The 18,821-nt window shown below is 45.1% G+C and overlaps 1 protein-coding gene and 1 pseudogene across 1 annotated transcript; both read right to left on the bottom strand.

Moving 5' to 3' along the window:
- Positions 1-6,637: 6,637 nt before the first annotated feature.
- LOC141026741 (probable indole-3-pyruvate monooxygenase YUCCA10) lies at positions 6,638-7,934 on the bottom strand. The gene is made up of 4 exons (XM_073503588.1): positions 7,677-7,934; positions 7,124-7,357; positions 6,914-7,036; positions 6,638-6,817 (listed from the first exon to the last, which is right to left on the bottom strand). The coding sequence occupies exons 1-4, from the start codon at positions 7,932-7,934 to the stop codon at positions 6,638-6,640; spliced, it is 795 nt and encodes a 264-aa protein (XP_073359689.1).
- A 2,598-nt stretch (positions 7,935-10,532) lies between these two features.
- Positions 10,533-12,650, bottom strand: LOC141026545 (probable receptor-like serine/threonine-protein kinase At4g34500; annotated as a pseudogene).
- Between the last annotated feature and the right edge of the window lie 6,171 nt (positions 12,651-18,821).

Here is an 18,821-nt window from a genome sequence, read left to right as displayed (position 1 = left end):
GTGTCGTAGAGATGCGTCAAGAACTTATCTCCTTGGGGTGGGATCCTTTTGGTATGATTGTAAATACTTGGCGAATAATCACAGGGGGGAAGCGTTGTGGAGCTAGTCATGGAGACATAACTTAAAACACAAAGTGTTTTTAGTGGATTAAATTTATTTATGAGCCTCCTCCAAAAATGAATATGTGTATATTTTTTTAGGTGCCATAGTTGCCTACAATCAGCCATACTGTTGCCTAAAACCATGTATCCAGTTGCCCACAATCATCCATATAGTTGTCTAGAACCATGTATCCAGTTGCCCAATCCTCATGAACAAAAACATTACCAAGACCATAATTTGGCTTATATGTAAAGGTTTCAGATACCTTTCAAGTTTGTGTCGTAGAGATGCGTCAAGAACTTATGTCCTCGGGATGGGATCCCTTGGTATGATCGTAAATACTTGGCAAATAATCATAGAGGGGGAGCGGTGTGGAGCTGGTCATGGGGACATAACTAAAACTGCGAAGTGTTTTTAGTGGATTAGTTTATTTATGAGCCTCCTCCAAAAATGAATATGTGTATATTTTTAATCTGTTTTTCAGGTGTCATAGTTGCCTACAATCAGCCATACTGTTGACTAAAACCATGTATCCAGTTGCCCACAATCAATCATACTGTTGCCTAAAACCATGTATCCAGTTGCCCACAATCAACCATACAATTGTCTAAAACCATGTATTCAGTTGCCCAATCCTTATGAACACCAAGACCATAATTTGGCTTATATGTAAAGGTTTTAGATACCTTTCAAGTTTGTGTCGTAGAGATGCGTCAAAAACTTATCTCCTCGAGATGGGATCCCTTGGTATGATCGTAAATACTTGGCGACTAATCATAGAAGGGGAGCATGGTGGAGTTGGTCATGGGGACATAACTAAAACCGCGAAGTGTTTTTAGAGGATTAAATTTATCTGTGAACTCTACAAAAATGAACATGCGTATGTTCTTTATCCCCTTTTCAGGCGTCATAGTTGCCCACAATCACCTATACTGTTGCCTAAAACTAACTATCCAGTTGCCCACAATCAACCATACAATTTGCCTAAAACCATGTATCCAGTTGCCCAACCCTCATGAAAAGAAAACTGGTCAGGTTTACTAGCTGGAGATATGAGGCACATGACTATGTGTGTGTGTGTGTGTTTTCTCCTCTGCTACTGCCTAGGTGCCCAAGAAAAACTGTGGAGTTCTTTATGCATGGACTACAGATGAGTTGCCTGGTGAGCTTCGTCTTTTCTACATGTGGTCGCTTTATCTATATACCAAGTCAGACTGGGGCTACATATGAGTTGTCTGATAAATGCATTGCAGTTGCACAGAAACACCGCAAAAATTATTGGCTTTTTTAAGTACAACTCAAGTGCATACAAGTCACCTAGTTGTTTTTCTTTTCTACCCCAACAAGCTCTGTTGGGTGAACATAGTCTTTTCTACATGTGTCTGCGTTTATCAATATTCAAAGTTGTTGTTGCCTCCTCCTTGTTACAACAGAAATGGTTGGCTCAGTGGGGACAACGTCTCCTCCTTTACGCGTCATCTAGTTTTGGACGTCGCGTTTGCTCGGGAGGGGCGGAGAAAGCATCATCAGACAACGGTCAGAGGTTGACCGCTAGGTTAGCATCTCCCATTTGTAGTGCGGATTCTTTGTCCATTGCGGGGACCTCAATTAGGAGGGCTGGATTTTTCTCCTCTTGTCGTCTGAGGAAACGTGATCCGACTCGATTCAGAGGGAGAAATGGACGCTGAGGGGCTCTAAGAACGCCCCCTCGTCGTTCGGCTTGGATCATTTCGGACATACGGACTTGTTCGAACAAATTAGATGACCGTCACTGGTTAAAAGTGTCTAGAGAGGCCGATCCCGATATTTGGGCGATTTGGTGATCCACGTTGGAGTTGTCCTTATGATAAGCGACTTAGAGGTGTAGTTAGTCAATAGATAGTCATGGTACCAACTTGTAGTCATCCGCTGATATGTAGTCATACTACGGAAAAAAATGAGTTGCTTTCCTGTAGCACTAAAGTTTCCTCTATAGGACACAAAGTTGCTCGGAAAAAAAGTTCGTCGAAACCTACTCATACGGGATCTAGATTTGAAGAACTCATCGCGAGAAACCCAACGGTGAAAACGGATTTGAATGTCGACACCCGAATCAAAAGTTACAACTTTTTAAAGTTTTTGATCCGTAATAAATACGGGTGGGATATATAACGTGAGCATATGGAACCTGATGTTTTCCTTTTCTAGGTGTTCCTGCGGGAGCGTGGATGCTCTTTCCTATTATGGGGGAGTGCTTGCTCCCCCGTCCGGGCGCTCGGGCGCCGCCTAGTCGGGTCCTTTGTTGAGTGAGTAGCGAAGGGACATGTAGCATTTTGTTTTGGGGAATGCATATGCTTTACTACATTTCACTTTTTTTTGCTTTACTAAATTTCAAGCACTAGCAAGCTGAGTGAGTAGTTCGGGTTTAGTCCATGGGCCGTTAGAAGGCCCAGTAGGGAGCGAAGTAGAAAGGGCTCGGGTATCGCTCTCCATCCTCCCCTTCGGCTTGCTAGCTCCGCCGTCCCATGCCACCCGCAGATCGGAGCCACGCCATCGGTGAATGCACTCTGCTGCTGTCGTTCCTATTCGCCACCTCTCCTTTCCTCGCCGCTTCTTCTTCCCCATTCGTGACCTCTCGCTATCGCGCCACCATGGATTGCCGCTTCTTGGCGTGGGGCAAGCAGGAGACGGGAGATGAGAGGAACTCCAATGCGTCGACCTAATTCGTGTCAGTTTAGATTGAAACGGACAGAAAAATCAGGCAAACATAGCGAATCAAACGGACGCGCGTCCGCTTTTTGTCCACCACGCGACCCATTCCCGACCCAAATTTAGGTCTTGCTTGCGTCGACGCGGACACGAAACGGACGCCCGCGACGCCCGCCTACTCCTCTCCCTGGCCCGCCAATCGGCGGCATAGCCACTGCCATTTCCCTCTCTTTCCCAAAGAACTACCGCTCGCTCGTGCTCCCGGCCACTCGCCATGGACGACGCGCTGACCCTCGACGTCGATGCTGGCCTCGCCTCTGCGCAAGGCAAGCCCCGCGGCACTCGCAACGCGGCGGCGCCGACCAAGAAGAAGCCATTGACGGACGAGCAGCGGACTATGCATTCGGTCAAGAGGAAGGGGTGGAAGCACGTGCAAGAACGCAAGCTCGAATCCGCGTCCGCCGCCGCCCTGGCCGCCGCCGCACAGCAAGAGGAAAACATTGCCAGAGTTGCTGCGACAACGAGGGAGGCCCTACACTACCTAGGATTAAACCAAGGCCAGCACGGGCTCGTCGGCCTTTCCTCGTTTGCCGTTGCTAGAGTCGCCGTGCTCGTCCACGACGCCGCCGATGCCCGGCTTCCATCCGTACCTGCAAACCTCCCGTTTTTCGTGGAGTGCTCGCCGGAGGTGAGCGTGGTCGCGCCGACCACGCGCGCGCCCATGGCCATCGAGGAAGCGCCCGTGGGAGATCCCAGCCGACATGCATCCCGACACCCGCAACCTGTTCGGCAAAATGCCGGACGAACGACGAGATGGTCAACCGTTCATCATCGAGAACATCAACTTCGAAGGCAGTACGGGGGGCGCGACCTTTGATCTCGATGAGACCCAAACCAAGACGGACGAGGCCCCTTCATGGCCGGCCACGAGGACATGGCCGGCACCTTTGATCCAGGCCATGGAGGCATGGCCGACCCCTTCGCGCAAGGCCAAGATGGCATGGGCGGCACTTCCCCGCAAGACCACGAATTTCCGGAGGACTACGACCTAGAAGAAGAAGATGAAGTGGACATCAACAGGGAGTCTATGTTTTTTGAAGATGAGCTCGCCACCCAAGCCAATGCAAATAAGAAGCGCCAAAGCATTCAAGCGAACGCATACACAAAGGATGAGGACAAGCTCTTTTTTGAATGTTGGAGCGACATTGGACAAGACCCCAAGGTCAGCGCCGAGCAAAAGGCATCAACCTTTTGGCTACGTGTTCATCGCGAATATCCTGAACGTAAGAAGTTCACGCCGTACAAGATCGATAGCAAGCGTGGGTGGGTGTCCCTCTTGAAGCGTTGGAGGGTGATACAACAAGAATGCAACAATTTTGGTGCCACCCTTGAGAGCATCGAGGGACGTCCCGTGAGGGCCTCGGCATTAAGGACATGGTATACATGTGTCCATCTTCGTCTCCTTTGTTTCTTGTCCATTTTCCCATATGCTTGCTGGTCCGTTTGCCCATATGCTTGCATGCTCTTCATTTGTAGGCATCTCAAGCTTTGAAAGATTTCAAGGCCCAACATGGGAACAAGTCGTTCAACCTCAACCATTGTTGGATGGTCATCAACAGGGATGAGAAGTTCAAGGCGCAATATGTCGCCATGAAGGCGTGTGGAGGGAAGGAGGACGTCGAGGATGACGAGGAAGAGAAGCCGCAGCCGAGGGGAAAGACCAACTCCAAGAAAGAGGACAATCGTGGTGCGGCGTTGATTGCCTTGCATGCAACATTGGAAGGCATGATGACCAAGAAGGACATAAGGGAGGAGAAGGGCCGGCAAGACAAAGAAGAGCAAATGAAGGCCTTCATGGTGATACAAAGGAAGAGGCTCGAGATGGAGGCGGAGAAGCAAGCCAAGAAGCTTGAGATGGAGGTGGAGAAGCAAATGAAGATGCTCAAAATCGAGGCCACTAATGCCAAGACCAAGGAAAAAGAAGTGGCGCTCGCTTGCAAGACGAAGGGGGTGGAGATCATGAAGGTGGACTTGAGCATGGTGTCCCCGAGGAAGAAACCTTCGTTCGAGAAGATGCAGACCGATATGCTCAAGTTCGATGACGAGTGATTATGGCGGAGAGCGCCATCTTTTTTTGTATGCCGGCAAGTGTGTCGGCAGGACCACGCTCGAGATGACGTGGTTGAACTCACGCCCCTTCTATGTGCTGGCATGTGTGCCAGCTGCTGGCAAGTGCGCTAGCATGAGCTGTATGGTGTTTTTTAGAAGGATGCATGTGTGTCAATCGCTGGCATGGCACCGGCATTAACTCTGGGCGATGGCATGGCCGCTAGCATGATCTATAGCCACAAGCCTTTTTATAATTCATAGGTTTTCTGCGCGTACGTGAATTGGGTCGGCCGGTTGGATGCATGGCCGAGCCAAACACAGAAGGGGGTGGACGACCTTACCCAAACGGACGAAAAATGGACAAAGCGCGTGTCCTTTTGGATCGGTGTGTTGGAGTTGCTCTGAGGTCAGCTGGCGGGTACGAGGATGGAGATGGAGATGACGCGTAGGCAGAGGAATTTCCCGGGGCCGGTGCTCTGCCGCGCGAGTCGTCGACCAGTGACCACTCCGGTAGGTGCGCTACTACTATACAATCTGTACTGCTGCCGGACAGCCGGGCTACGAATACATGCATAAACAGAATAGTGGGTAATAATAGAAATAAAGAAATGAACATACCTTTTTTTGTTGTTTGTGAGCCATTTTGGCTCCTCTTGCTGCGCTCATCGCCGACTAGTTCTAGCAATTCCATTTGCACATTGATAAATGGTAGTTATAATCGACGAAATCTGGATGCCATGCCTATCATAACAAAGCGCAAACTGAGGTACACTTCATTCTCCTTGCCTCTGCAGAAAGGGAAGAAATGCCAGAGAATGCCTAAACTCTAAAGGAAGTGGCGAAGCAACTGCTGAAGGTGGTTCTGAGAAGGTAATTACGTTTGTGCTCGGTGGTAGATTAAACTGGAAATTAGTTTTCACTAATTAATATGGAATGAAATCCTGTCCTCGCTTGAAGATTGGTGCTGAATCATGTACATATCAAGCAAATATTGGGATACATTGTTACCATTCATTTCAATTACCATCATATTTCTAGAAATCATCTTGATTTTCATTTGGCAATTAATAAATAAAAACTTGGAAGCTACTACAATTACTCGTGTGCATCTGACGTGAAACAATGAACAACTTTGACTTGATAATCTTTTGCACCATTTGATGTTCATGATTTGGGATTGTATTAATTGCACTTAATCCCTTGTTGTTAAACATCATGTTCAAGCGGATGACTTTTGCATATGTAGATTCAAGTAAATAAAATACTGTAGGTAACAATTCAACAAAAATTACAATGCTCTTTGCACCATGTGAGTATAAAGCCCTTGATTATATTATAAAAGTAATGCTTACTCCCTGGCACATATGAACCTTGAAATAAACAAAAATTTAGTTCTATCAAAGATAGACATGTGGCGGTGGATAAATTTCTCAAAGAATCAACCGTCTAGCACACTAGCCCTGGTAAACTACATGTAAAAGATAAAAAAATCGAGAAAACGCAAAAGACCTTTGTGTTTCATTGCATTGAAAGGATGGGGAAAAGTTACAGCCCTCCTAGGAGGTTAATTTTATAGTACATCATACAACTCAGTAGACATCCCAGGATTGGTGCAGAACAACCCACGGGCCTTGTGCCCCTGCCCTAGCCCTGCATCGGATCTCATCCTTGATCTTGTTGAGGAGCCTAGCAATGGAAGGCATCGCGTTGTAGAAGACACATTCACTGATTTGATAATTTAGCTGGACATAACGCCTATCATTGATTTGATGTCATTGGCGATATTCTTGGCATCTGCTGCAATACCAGCCAATCCTCTCCTTCCTAACCCAGCACAGTAGACCCCATTTTCACCTTTCCAATGATTCGGATATTCTTTGATGGGCAGTCCATTGCCATTTAACATGTTCTCACCATTCTGGGATAAAAAAACAACATGGAGCTTGTTAGCAGATTTAACAATTGTTGCACCAAGAAAACAAACTCAGACATATTCAAACATCGATGTTGTTACCTTGAGCCATATATTTGTTGTGCTTTTGTATCCAGTTGCAAACACAATCGCGTCAAATGATATTTTTTTACTGCACCAAAATTCAACTATATAGCTCATGATCTTACTAATGCTCCCTTGTATCTATAGGAGATGAATATAATATTGATAACTTGGCATATGAAGACAACATCTGTTATGAAACTTATGTCATGTCAAGGATATACTTACTTTGATGATACCTTTTTTGATTAACCCAACAGTGCCAACATCAATAACAGCGGATCGGCCGGTTTCTGACTTGAGGATCATTGGACCCATTTTTGGCCTTCTAATGTGATACCTTGATAGGTCTCCAAATATTAAATTCGCCGCCATCACAAGGAGGTTATCCACTAAATTCAATGGAAGACGGCGAGCAAGTGTCATCCCCAACCGGATTAATTCCTTTGTCCTTACATGAATCTGCAACAACAAAACATGTCACATCTCTTTTGAAGTCCTGCATCATAAAGTAAAATTTCATTGAATCATATTCTTTCAAGAGTTATTTTTTCGGTGTTCGTCTAATTGTTTAGTTGTTTGTGCATGTTATAAAACAGTCTATCACTCTATACCATGAAATACTTTCTATTAATAACTCTGAATAATTGCATCCTTCTAGTGGAGACTATAATAAGAAATTGCTATGTACCCACTGAAAATATATACTGCCCATACGGTGGGGGTGGGGGGATCCCCTAGTGTTTCCAGGCCAAAAAATATATATAATGTGTGTACATACCGGGCTTCGTATAATGATTGAAGTATTGGCACCATGGGCCGCAAGGTCATAAGCAAATTCCATTCCAGAGTTGCCAGATCCAACGACCAATACATTCATGCCAGAGTAGCTCTTTTCTGACTTGTAGCTTGAGGAGTGGATGACATCACCCGGGAAACTTTGCAGTCCGGGGATCATTGGAATATTCTCTGCACTATTCTCACCACTTGCCACAACAAGAAACTTTTCTGTGAACCTGACTATTGTGCTCTTTGCCATGTCATGTGCCGCGATGGACCAACATTTTCGCCATTGTCAAATGTGGATGACTCCAAACTAGTGAGATACTTGGGTTGAATGTTGAAACGCTCAACACAATCATCCAAGTACTTCACAAATAAGGTTTTTGGTATGTATGTTGGCGCATTTAGTGGGTATGACATGTGTGGCAACTCACAGAACTCCTTTGCAAGATGCATGTTGAGGCGATCGTAGGCGCGGCTGCGCCAAAGCGACGCGCTGCAACTTTCACGCTCGACAATGAGATAGGGAATTGAGAATTGGCTAAGGCATGCTGCTGTTGCAAGGCCTGCTGGCCCAGCGCCAACAATCAACACAACAACATTCTCCATTTCAAAGAGAAGAGTTGACAGAGTTGTGGGATGGTTGCAATTGTAGGCTGGAGTGTTTGCTTGTTTTCTTGATGAATCTTTGATGCATATGTGGGCATATATATACTGGTATGCTTCATGTGTCAATCTATTTAGAACTAGGAATGAAAAAGGTAAAGATTTATTGACACCTTATCCTGGTGTGTACTAGTATTCCATCTAAATATTGAAACGTTTGTGTGAAAGCATGTCCTGATACATTATAGGGGATACAGAATAGGCAGGAAACGCACTCTTGATCGATTGGTTTTTTTGGAAACTTATCAACTGGCTTTGCACACTGATTAATTTGTAACCACATCAGTTTGACACATTCAGCTGGTACTGACGGCATTCCACATATTCAGTTTAAACTGATGTATTTCTCAAGACATAGCCATCCAGGCAGCAACAACTTAAAACAAAAATTGCAGTAGAGCACCCTTGTTTCTGTCATATCCTTACATGAACAAGAACAGTACGAGCCAAGTAATAAGAAGGTTGTAAACCTGTACATGGGGAAATGTTAGGACATTGCAATTTCATCACGTAGATCTGGATCTGTCATGGGCAAGGCCATAACAATAGGTTCTGGTATTAGGATCAGTTGTGGAGCTAATATATTGTTGTGACATCAGCAATAGGTTGTTTACTACTTCCTCCAACCACGACAAGAATTATGGAACGGAGGGAGTAGTATATTAGGTACCTTGCATTCAAGCAACCATTTGAGTTGTCTCTTGCTCCTACCGTGGCTTTGGGGCATCCTGAAGCTTTTCTCGCCAAACAAGGAAAGAAAGCAGAGCCACCATCTGCTCTACAGTAGCATCTTTCAAAGTACCACTGAACATAAGTTCAGTCAATGTCAGTTCATCAGGAGCTGACCTCACATGGCACTTTGCCCTTCACTTCGAGAACATCACTGGTGACGTATCTGAAAGAAATAAGATACCCTGATAAGAATTTGTGAAACACAAAAGGTTGGGAACTGAAGCAACAGACAAATTCTTTAAATTCACACAGGAAACGGGCAACATTGGCTTTCATGTAATCACAATACAACAGCATTGCAATTTACAATGAGTATCTGTTAGATACATTTATAAGTTTCAAACGATAAAATAGTTGTGTCATCTGATTGTTTTCATTAGGTCCCCGCACAGAAAGATCATAAATTTGTTCTCCTGCAAATATCCCTGCAAGGAATACTTCCTAAGAATCCACGATGTGCAGTACAGAACAGCAAGGGCTTTGCTGTCAGAAACATCAGAATGTTATATTACCTACTTCACTCAATATTCCCTAACAAGAAAGTTCCCTTTGCAAGTTTCCAAGGAGCAAGCACTCCAAAGACTAACATAATTTTGGATGTGCTACCCCATCCTACGAAGAACTCATTCTTGAAAGCTAGAGCAGTTGAGACCCACTTTGTTTTCTCATGGACTTCATTTTGGCTGATATTTCTTGCTTGGCATGGTCAGCTTATATTGGATGCGAGAAGCATTACGATGTCATGCTTCTCAAATAAGCTCACATGCCCTTCGCCCTTCAGTTCGACAACACCCTCACTAGTGATGTATCGAAGATACAAGATACCCTGATAAACTATTTAAATCCAGGCAGACACATCTGACAACATCTTTCATATAGTCACCGTACAAACTAACTAGTGATGTGTATATATATATATATATATATATATATATATATATATATATATATATATATACATCACTACAGCCTACCAGTTAGTGATTATCCATTTCAGCAGAATAGGTGTGCTCTTCATTGTTCCTTTCCATTGGGTGCCCAAGAAGAACTTAATTTGGCTCTCCTGCAAACATCTAGAGGGGATACTTCCTAAGAATTCAAGATTTCGATGTCAGAAACATGAGAATGCTGTGCTGCCTAATTAACTCAATATTCTGTAACAAGAAAGTTCACATGCCCTTCGCCCTTCAGTTCGACAACACCCTCACTAGTGATGTATCGAAGATACAAGATACCCTGATAAACTATTTAAATCCAGGCAGACACATCTGACAACATCTTTCATATAGTCACCGTACAAACTAACTAGTGATGTGTGTGTATATATATATATATATATATTTAGTGATTATCCATTTCAGCAGAATAGGTGTGCTCTTCATTGTTCCTTTCCATTGGGTGCCCAAGAAGAACATAATTTGGCTCTCCTGCGAACATCTAGAGGGGATACTTCCTAAGAATTCAAGATTTCGATGTCAGAAACATGAGAATGCTGTGCTGCCTAATTAACTCAATATTCTGTAACAAGAAAGTTCATTTTGCAACTTCCAAATTAGCAATCACTCCAAATACTAACATCATTAAAGATTCAACAGAAGTGTTACGTCATATAGGCATGTGCGAAGCAGACAGAAACAGAACAAACACCGTTTCAATAGCATTATGAAAACTTCCTGTTTTCAAGCATTGCAACCACATCGTGCACGGATAAAAGCAAGTGCCCTCCCATATTCTACAAATAACCAATTATATGGCTATTTAGTAAATGATCATGCTAGTTATAAGACGGAATTTCATTGCAAGCATAGATCGCTCACCATACCTGGAGCTGTATATCCAAAGCTACCAAATACAAACCCCGCGATAGGCAATGGTTGGTTGAGCCCGGCCATGTTCATCTGTGCAGCACCAAAACTGGCGATCTTGGCATTCAACTCCTGATCAAGCAAGATGTTATTAGAGGTGATGTTGTGGTGGACAATCGGTCTATTGCATCCATGGTGTAAGTGGCAGAGCCCTTGGGCCACGCCAATGGCGATGGCCTTCCTCTGCGGCCAGCTGAGCGGTGGTTCGCCCTCCTCCGCTAGTGCAGCCAGTGGTCAAGGCTGCCATTCACCTCGTACGTGTGAACGAGCATCATCGCGTCTTCTGGATGAAGTGTAGGCTGTTGACGATGTTGTCGTGACAGATGCTGGCTTATAGGATCATCTCTGACTTGCAGCGGTTCTCTAGATTACCGTCCACTATTCCATCCACACTCTGGAGCTTCTTGACGACCAGCGTAACTGGGAGACCGATGCCAGCATTGCCCTGAACATGGATTATGTACAGTTGTTCGTCCTCCACTATCCTTCTGCTAGCCCACATGCTTCTCTGATTAGTTTCAGTAAGGTGGTTCACTATGCTTTGCGCATTGAGCACAGTAGGCAGCGTTGCAGCAAGACAGCTGCTGCGCCGGAGCCGGCGCGAAACGGCCATTTTCAGCGGCCGGGTAGCGCGTGAAGTGGTCTTGTGAAGGATGTATCAACCTGCAGAAGAATTATTTATTAACATTCAATAGTACTCCCTCTTTCTGCAAAGATATATATACATTAATAATTATTGAAAGATAAAGAGAGATGCCTGTTCATAATTAGTTTGAGACCAAAGACGTACAGTAACTAATTTGAAAGCAAAATGCTTTTTTTTGGGGGGTAAATTTGAAAGCCACAACAAAGATCGGTGAATCTGAAGAAGTTCTGTGCCTTCTCAAAGAGTTCAGGGTATTCCTTCAGTTAAGACGATCAGAAGTTGCTATTTTTGTTGGTGCGCAGTTCATTTTGCATGGTTTTCTGCGCGGATGTGAATTGGGTCGGCCGGTTGGGCGCACGGCTGTCCCAAACAAAAAGGGGGGCGGACGACCCGACCCAAACAGACAAAAAGCGGACAAAGCGCGTGTCCATTAGGGTCGGCGCGTTGAAGCTGCTCTGATGTCAGCTGGTGAGTACGAGGATGGAGATGGAGATGGCGCGCAGGCAGAGGCATTTCCTGGGGCCGGTGTCGCTTGCGTGGCGGAGGGGTGGGAGGCGTCTGTCAGTGACCACTCCGGTAAGTGCGCTATTACTATATAATCTGTACTGCTGCCGGACAGCCAGGCTACGAATATAGGCATAAACAGACTAGTGGGTAATAATAGAATAAATAAATTTTCATACTTTTTTGTTGTTTGTGAGCCATTTAGGCTCCTCTTGCGGCGCTCATCGCCGACTATGTTTGAATAATCCGAACAATTATATGTGTGTGAGCTTTACTAGTTGAGTTTCGTAAGAATTAGTATAAGCGTAATCAAGGTAGCCGGTGATTAGGAGAGTCCGATTTGGTGTCTCGTTGGCTTGTATGCCAGGAGTTACTGAGAACACTGGTAGAAAAAAGCCCTTTAGTCCCGGTTCACAACAGCCTTTAGTCCCGGCTGTGCAACCGGGACTAAATATGCGCGACTAAAGACCCCCTTTAGTCGCGCCACTTACGAACCGCGACTAAAGGCTTTAGTCCCGGTTCTCGTGGCTGACCGGGACTAAAGGCCCGTCCACGTGGCCGCCAGGGGTCCGTCGGGGCGGAGGACCTTTAGTCCCGGTTCTCGTGGCTAACCGGGACTAAAGGCCTCGTCCGCAGGTTTAGGGTTTTAGCCCCCCTAAACCTGCTTTCTTTCTAATTTGTAGTATTTTATTTCTTTTATATTTTATTTTGTGTTTTGTTTTAATTTTGATGAAGTTTCAGTACACATATTCTACGATACTATATACATGCATATGAAATTTCAAACAAGAAGAATTCAAGAGGAATATATAATATATATTCAATCTCGGGTGACCATATACAACTTCGAACAAGTTTCCATACACAATTAGGATGGAGGACCATATACAACTTCGAACAAGTTTCAATCTCGGGTATGCATATAAATGTCTGCGTCCTCGGTATAGTGTTCTCCTTTAGGATTGATGACTTCCCTGAAGAAAAATCCTGCTAATTCATCTTGAATTGGTCGGAAGCGAGCTTCTGGATTAAGCCTCCTCCGCAAGTTATCCATCGCGTTCCGCACGCTATCCGATGCCTTCCGCTCAGAGGTTAGTCTCCGGATGTTCTCACAAACATAGTATCCACATAGATTGGTCCCCGGTGGCTGCTTATCCACATTAACTAACCTTCTGAAATCTAGCTCATGTTTGAATTCACCGACAATTTCTTCTGAGAACCATCTCCAAACCCTACAGGGCAAAGAAAATTAAATAAACAAGGGAGTTATTAGTTACTTGATATTAGGAAATGAACGAAAGAGACCGATCGATATAGAGCTCAAATGATTGAAAATAATTACTTTTGCAGCATTTTTCTCATGTCGGCCCAACGCTTTGGATCCGAATCCATAGAGTCCATGATTAGAACTCTGGAGGTGTGAAGTTCAATATTTAGCAGAATCCAGTGGAACCTGCGGACACGTTACATGCACAGTCATGCATAACTCATCGATTAGACATACCATGCATGGAGTAAACAAAAGAGAATGGGCACAAGAGAGAAACACTCACCCAAAATGGTAAGGAAATAGAATATGACTTTTGAGTTGATGCTTTCTAAGAAACTTGTACAAGTCTTTCTCCACGTCTTCGGGGTGATATTGTAACACATGTCCATTAACGATATGTGGGTCAATGAACCCAACATCATGAATATTTCTTATTTTGCATTCCCAAATCTTCAATCTGCATAATAGCGTACGCAACAATATAGTTAGGACTATATATATATATATATATATATATATATATATATATATATATATATATATATAGTGTAGGCAATGAAGAACGAGATGAGGTAGAAATAAATCACTTACAGAACGTAGCAACTCAGCATAGATTTGTCGAGGTCGCGCAGATTGAACAGCTGGAACAATTCACTCATATGAACTTGTACAGAGTACCGTTTGGTGTGATGCTCCTCTGTAACATCCGCATAAATATATTCTTTGTCGGCCCATGTTATGAATTGCTTGTACCAACGTAGCAGATTTCACATTTGTGGCGGTAGACTCTTCTCCCGCGCAGGCTCGACGAGAGGCCCATTCCGCACATATTGTAATGCTATCTCACATACTGGCGCATCCTCAAGGCCTAAGAAGGCACGAAGAGTCAAACCCATCTCGGACGCTTGTTTCATGGCACTCGCTACAGTCAATCCAAGTGCTGCCGCAGCTGCTATGATCTCGGGGTCCTCTTCCGGACCGGCTTTCACTATGAGCGGGGGGATCGATTGTTTCTTCTGCATCCCGAGCTGGTCAACTTGTTTCCCGCTTTTTTTACTTTCTTCTTTCTCCTCCTTCAATATTTTTGCTTGCCTACGAAGTTCATGTCCATAGTCGTCAGGCATATTCAGCTCGGCTTGGGATGGTGTCGTCAAAAAATCCTTAGCCCACTTCTTTTGCTTCTCAGTGAATACTTGCTTGGGCTCAGGCTCTTTTATCACCTTCATATCTGCCTTCCATTTCTCATCATCAGCAGACGCGGCCAATTTGGTTTCAGCTTCACTAAGTTCCCCAGGCCTTGGGAGGAGAGGCTTCAGTGATGGCTCCGGTACCCTTGTGGTCTTAGGTACATAAGGGTCCGGGTTAATAGTCCAGGAGCGGGTTTCCTTGCTGTCCGCCTGCTTCTGCTTCTTCGCCGGAGGTGGATTGGGGGGCGTCGTACCCGCCGGAGGAGGATTGGGGGGCGTCGTACCCGCCGAAGGTTGTGGATCGGGGGACGGCGTCGAATGGCGTGAAGGAGGTGTAGGTGAACCACCACGACCACCACCACCGCCACCACCGCCACCACCACCACCACCACCATCGGAGGGGGGTGGACTTGCTAGCCTTGGCGCCTCGCCTGGAAACACTATGTACTTCTTTTTCCATAGAATGAACTGGCGCTTGACATCTCCAAGTCTTCTCTCCCCTTCGGGTGTAGGTTTGTCAATCTCCAGGTCCTCAAACCCTTGGACTATGTCTTCCACCGTGACACGAGCATAGCCATATGCAATGGGGTTGTTGTGGTGGAGTGCTCCAGGTGTACAGGGTAAAGCACTGCCGCTAGCTACCTTCGTGGAAACGTTCCCCACGGGATAATGCAGATCACATTCTTTCATCTCCTTTACATCATCCACGGGGTAGTGAGGCTCCGGTGCACGAATCTCGATCATCGGTGCACTAGCACCAGGCGGGGCATCCGTGGAAGCCACGCTGCTTCTCCGCTGCTGGCTTCCGCGATCCGCTTCATGATCTTCATGCGGCCCTGCAGCCGATTTTTCTTTTACTAGTTCATGCACGGTCTGCTTCAACTCATGGAGTTCCGATGCAAACTTCGTCATAAGATCTGCATCCCGGTCCGTCTTTCTCTTACGGCTTCTGTAACAGTACGGGTCATTGTCCTGGGAAAACCCTACTTTCCACGGAACTTTGCCTTTGCCTCGTACACGTCCTCCGTGTTCATCATTCCCGAGGGCTGTTGTCAGTGCGTCTTTCTCTCTGTTGAACTTGATCAAGCCCTCTTGAGCTTGGGTCATTGCGTCAATAAGGGCTTGGGTGGGAGCAAACTGTCTCTGCCGGTGAACACACACCCCTGTCTCCGGGTCTAGCGATCCCCCATGCCCGTACCACCAGCTTTTGGCCCTTGGGTCCCATCCCTCTGTACCTAGAGGGATTCCTCGCACCCTCAGGTCCTCCTCCATCTTCTGCCACCTAGGCTCCGAAAGGCGGTATCCTCCTGGCCCCATAATATGATGGAACTTTTTCTTACTCGCATTATCCTTATTTTTTTTCGATATTTCCTTGAAATGCTCCGATTGCTTTTGCCTCACAAATTCTGGCCAATCATCTTTCAGTTTCTCATGTTGTCCATTGAAATCCGGAGTCTTGCCCTTGTTGACATAGTCACGGGTTAAATTTTTCTTGAAGTTCCGGAATGCTTCGCCCATCTTCTGAAGAGCGAACTCTTTAACTAGCCTCCTCCTCTGACGTCCACCCGGAACCTCGTTACCGAATTCATCGACTTTGTTGTATTCCGGAGGTAGAATGAAATGTTCCATAAGCTTTCTCCAGCAATCCTTTTTCGTTCTCTTGTCGACAAAACTGAAACCAATACGTGCCTTCTTTGGCTCCTTCCATTCCTGGACGGTGATCGGGACGTTGTCTCTAACAACGACTCCGCATTGGTTGATAAACTTTGAGGTGTGCTGTAGGGGCTTGCCAGTTTCACTGACAAACTCAATGGCATATGTTTCTCCTGTTTTCATCTCCTTGGATTTGCCATGCTTTGTCGTACTCGATCCGGAGGGCTAAAAAAAGAAAGAGAGTCGCGCGCGTTAATACATATGTATTCACATTTCAGTAAGTTTGTATCACGAGAGGCTCAATGTATATATATACCTCGCCGGAGGTGGTTGCTACTTGCAATTCGAGATCGTCGTTTGTTGACGGTTGACCTCCGTCAACAATGTCCGTTCCTTCACCTTCTTGATCATCGACAATCTCTGTTCCACCTTCAAGGTTCAGAAAAGAAGAGACTACATCCTCTTCTTGCTCATATTCTGAGCCTCGCACATAAGGAATCTCGTTGTTGATGATGCCCATTAGATAACGTTCAGCCTCCGGATCCCTAAGCGGCTCGGCTCTATCGTCCGCCATATGTCACTCCTGCATGTAGTAAAAATTCTTTAAGTATAAAGGAATTAAAAAATAAGATTAAGGGGACATACAGGAGGAGGAATTAAAAAATAAGATTATTGAGCACTGCCAAGTATTTTGTTTTGTTTTCTTTGTTTTTCTTTTTGGTTTTCATTTGGTTCTTTCTTCTTCCTTTTTTCTTCTTTTTTTCTTCTTCTTCCTTTCTTCTTCCTCTTTCTTCTTTCTTTCTTCTTCTTCCTTTTTCTTTCTTCTTTCTTTCTTTCTTCTTCCTTTCTTCTTCCTTTCTTCTTCTTTTTTTCTTCTTCCTTTTTCTTTCTTCTTTCTTTTGGTTTTCATTTGGTTTTCATTTTTTTCTTCTTCCTTTTTCTTTCTTCTTTTTTTCTTCTTCCTTTTTCTTTCTTCTTTCTTTCTTCTTTCTTTTTTTCTTCTTCCTTTTTTTCTTCTTCCTTTTTCTTCTTTCTTCCTTCTTTCTTTTTTTCTTCTTCCTTTTTTTCTTCTTCTTTCTTTTGGTTTTCATTTGGTTTTCTTTCTTCTTTCTTTTTGGTTTTCATTTGGTTTCTTTTGTTTTGTTTTCTTTTTTTTCTTCTTCCTTTTTCTTTCTTCTTCCTTTTTTCTTCTTCCTTTTTCTTTCTTCTTTTTTTCTTCTTCCTTTTTTCTTCTTCCTTTTTCTTTCTTCTTTCTTTCTTCTTCTTCCTTTCTTCTTCCTTTCTTCTTCTTTTTTTCTTCTTCCTTTTTCTTTCTTCTTTCATTGTGTTTTCATTTTTTTTCTTCTTCCTTTTTCTTTCTTCTTTCTTTTGGTTTTCATTTGGTTTTCATTTGGTTTTTATTTTTTTCTTCTTCCTTTTTCTTTCTTCTTTTTTTCTTCTGTTTTCTTTTGTTTTTCTTCTGTTTTTTTCTTCCTTTTTCCTTTTTCCTTTTTTCTTCAGTTTTTTTCTTCTGTTTGTTTTTCTTGTGTTTTCTTTTGTTTCCTTTTTTCCTTTTTCCTTTTTTCTTCTGTTTTTTTTCTTCTGTTTGTTTTTCTTGTGTTTTCTTTTGTTTTCTTTTTTGCTTTCTTCTTCCTTTTTCTTTTGTTTTCTTTTGTTTTCTTCCTTTTTCCTTTTTTCTTCCTTTTTCTTGTTTTTCTTCTGTTTTTCTTTTGTTTTCTTCTTCCTTCTTTCTTCTTCTTCCTTTTTCCTTTTTCTTTCTTCTTCTTCTTCCTTTATCTTCTTCCTTCTTCTTCTTCTGCCGGCGCGCGGAGGATGGCAGGCAGGGGCAGCGGACGGCGGGCGGCGGGCGGCAGGGCGTCGGGCGGCGGGCAAGGGCGGGCAAGGGCCACGGGCACGCTGCGGCGGCGGCGGAGCGCTAAGGGCAGGGCACGGGCGGCGGCGGCGCTCACTGGGGACGGGGGCGGCGGCGCGCAGGGCTTCGGCGTCGGCGTCGGCGTCGGGGCAGGGCTTCGGCGTCGGGGCAGGGCGTCGGGCGGCGATCGGCGTCGGGGCAGGCCTTCGGCGTCGAGAGAGGAGAATGGGAAGTGGCGGAAACTGCTAAGTGCAGTATATATAGACGTACCTTTAGTCCCGGTTGGGGAGGCGGACCGCGACTAAAGGTACCCTTTAGTCGCGGTTGGCCACACCAACCGCGACCTTTAGTCGCGGTCCTCCTCCCCAACCGGGACTAAAGGGTTTTGGCGCCGCTTTCGTTCCCGCGCACAAAGACCCTTTAGTCGCGGTTGGGGACAACAACCGCGACTAAAGGGTACCCTTTAGTCGCGGTCCGCCTCCCCAACCGCGACTAAAGGCATTGTGCTGCTACCACTGCCGCTCCCCTCGTTAGTTTAGTCCCACCTCGCTAGTTGAGAGGGGCGCGCAGTGGTTTATAAGCCCCACTGCCGCTCCCCTCTTGAGCTCCTCTCCATTGCAGGCTTACGGGCCTAATTGTGACTGCTATGCCTGATGAGCCTACTGGGCCTTCTGCGGGCCTGAATCCTGGCCCATCGATGGGTTACTAGTCGTATTCAGGCCGTGGTGGCCCAGTAGGTGGCATATTTTTTACTTTTTGCCTGTTTTT

The sequence above is a fragment of the Aegilops tauschii genome, chromosome 7 (assembly GCF_002575655.3).
Source record: "Aegilops tauschii subsp. strangulata cultivar AL8/78 chromosome 7, Aet v6.0, whole genome shotgun sequence".
Classification (NCBI taxonomy): Eukaryota; Viridiplantae; Streptophyta; class Magnoliopsida; order Poales; family Poaceae; genus Aegilops; species Aegilops tauschii.
The sequence above is the reverse complement of the archived record's forward strand: the minus strand, read 5'-3'. Positions and strand labels throughout refer to the sequence as shown.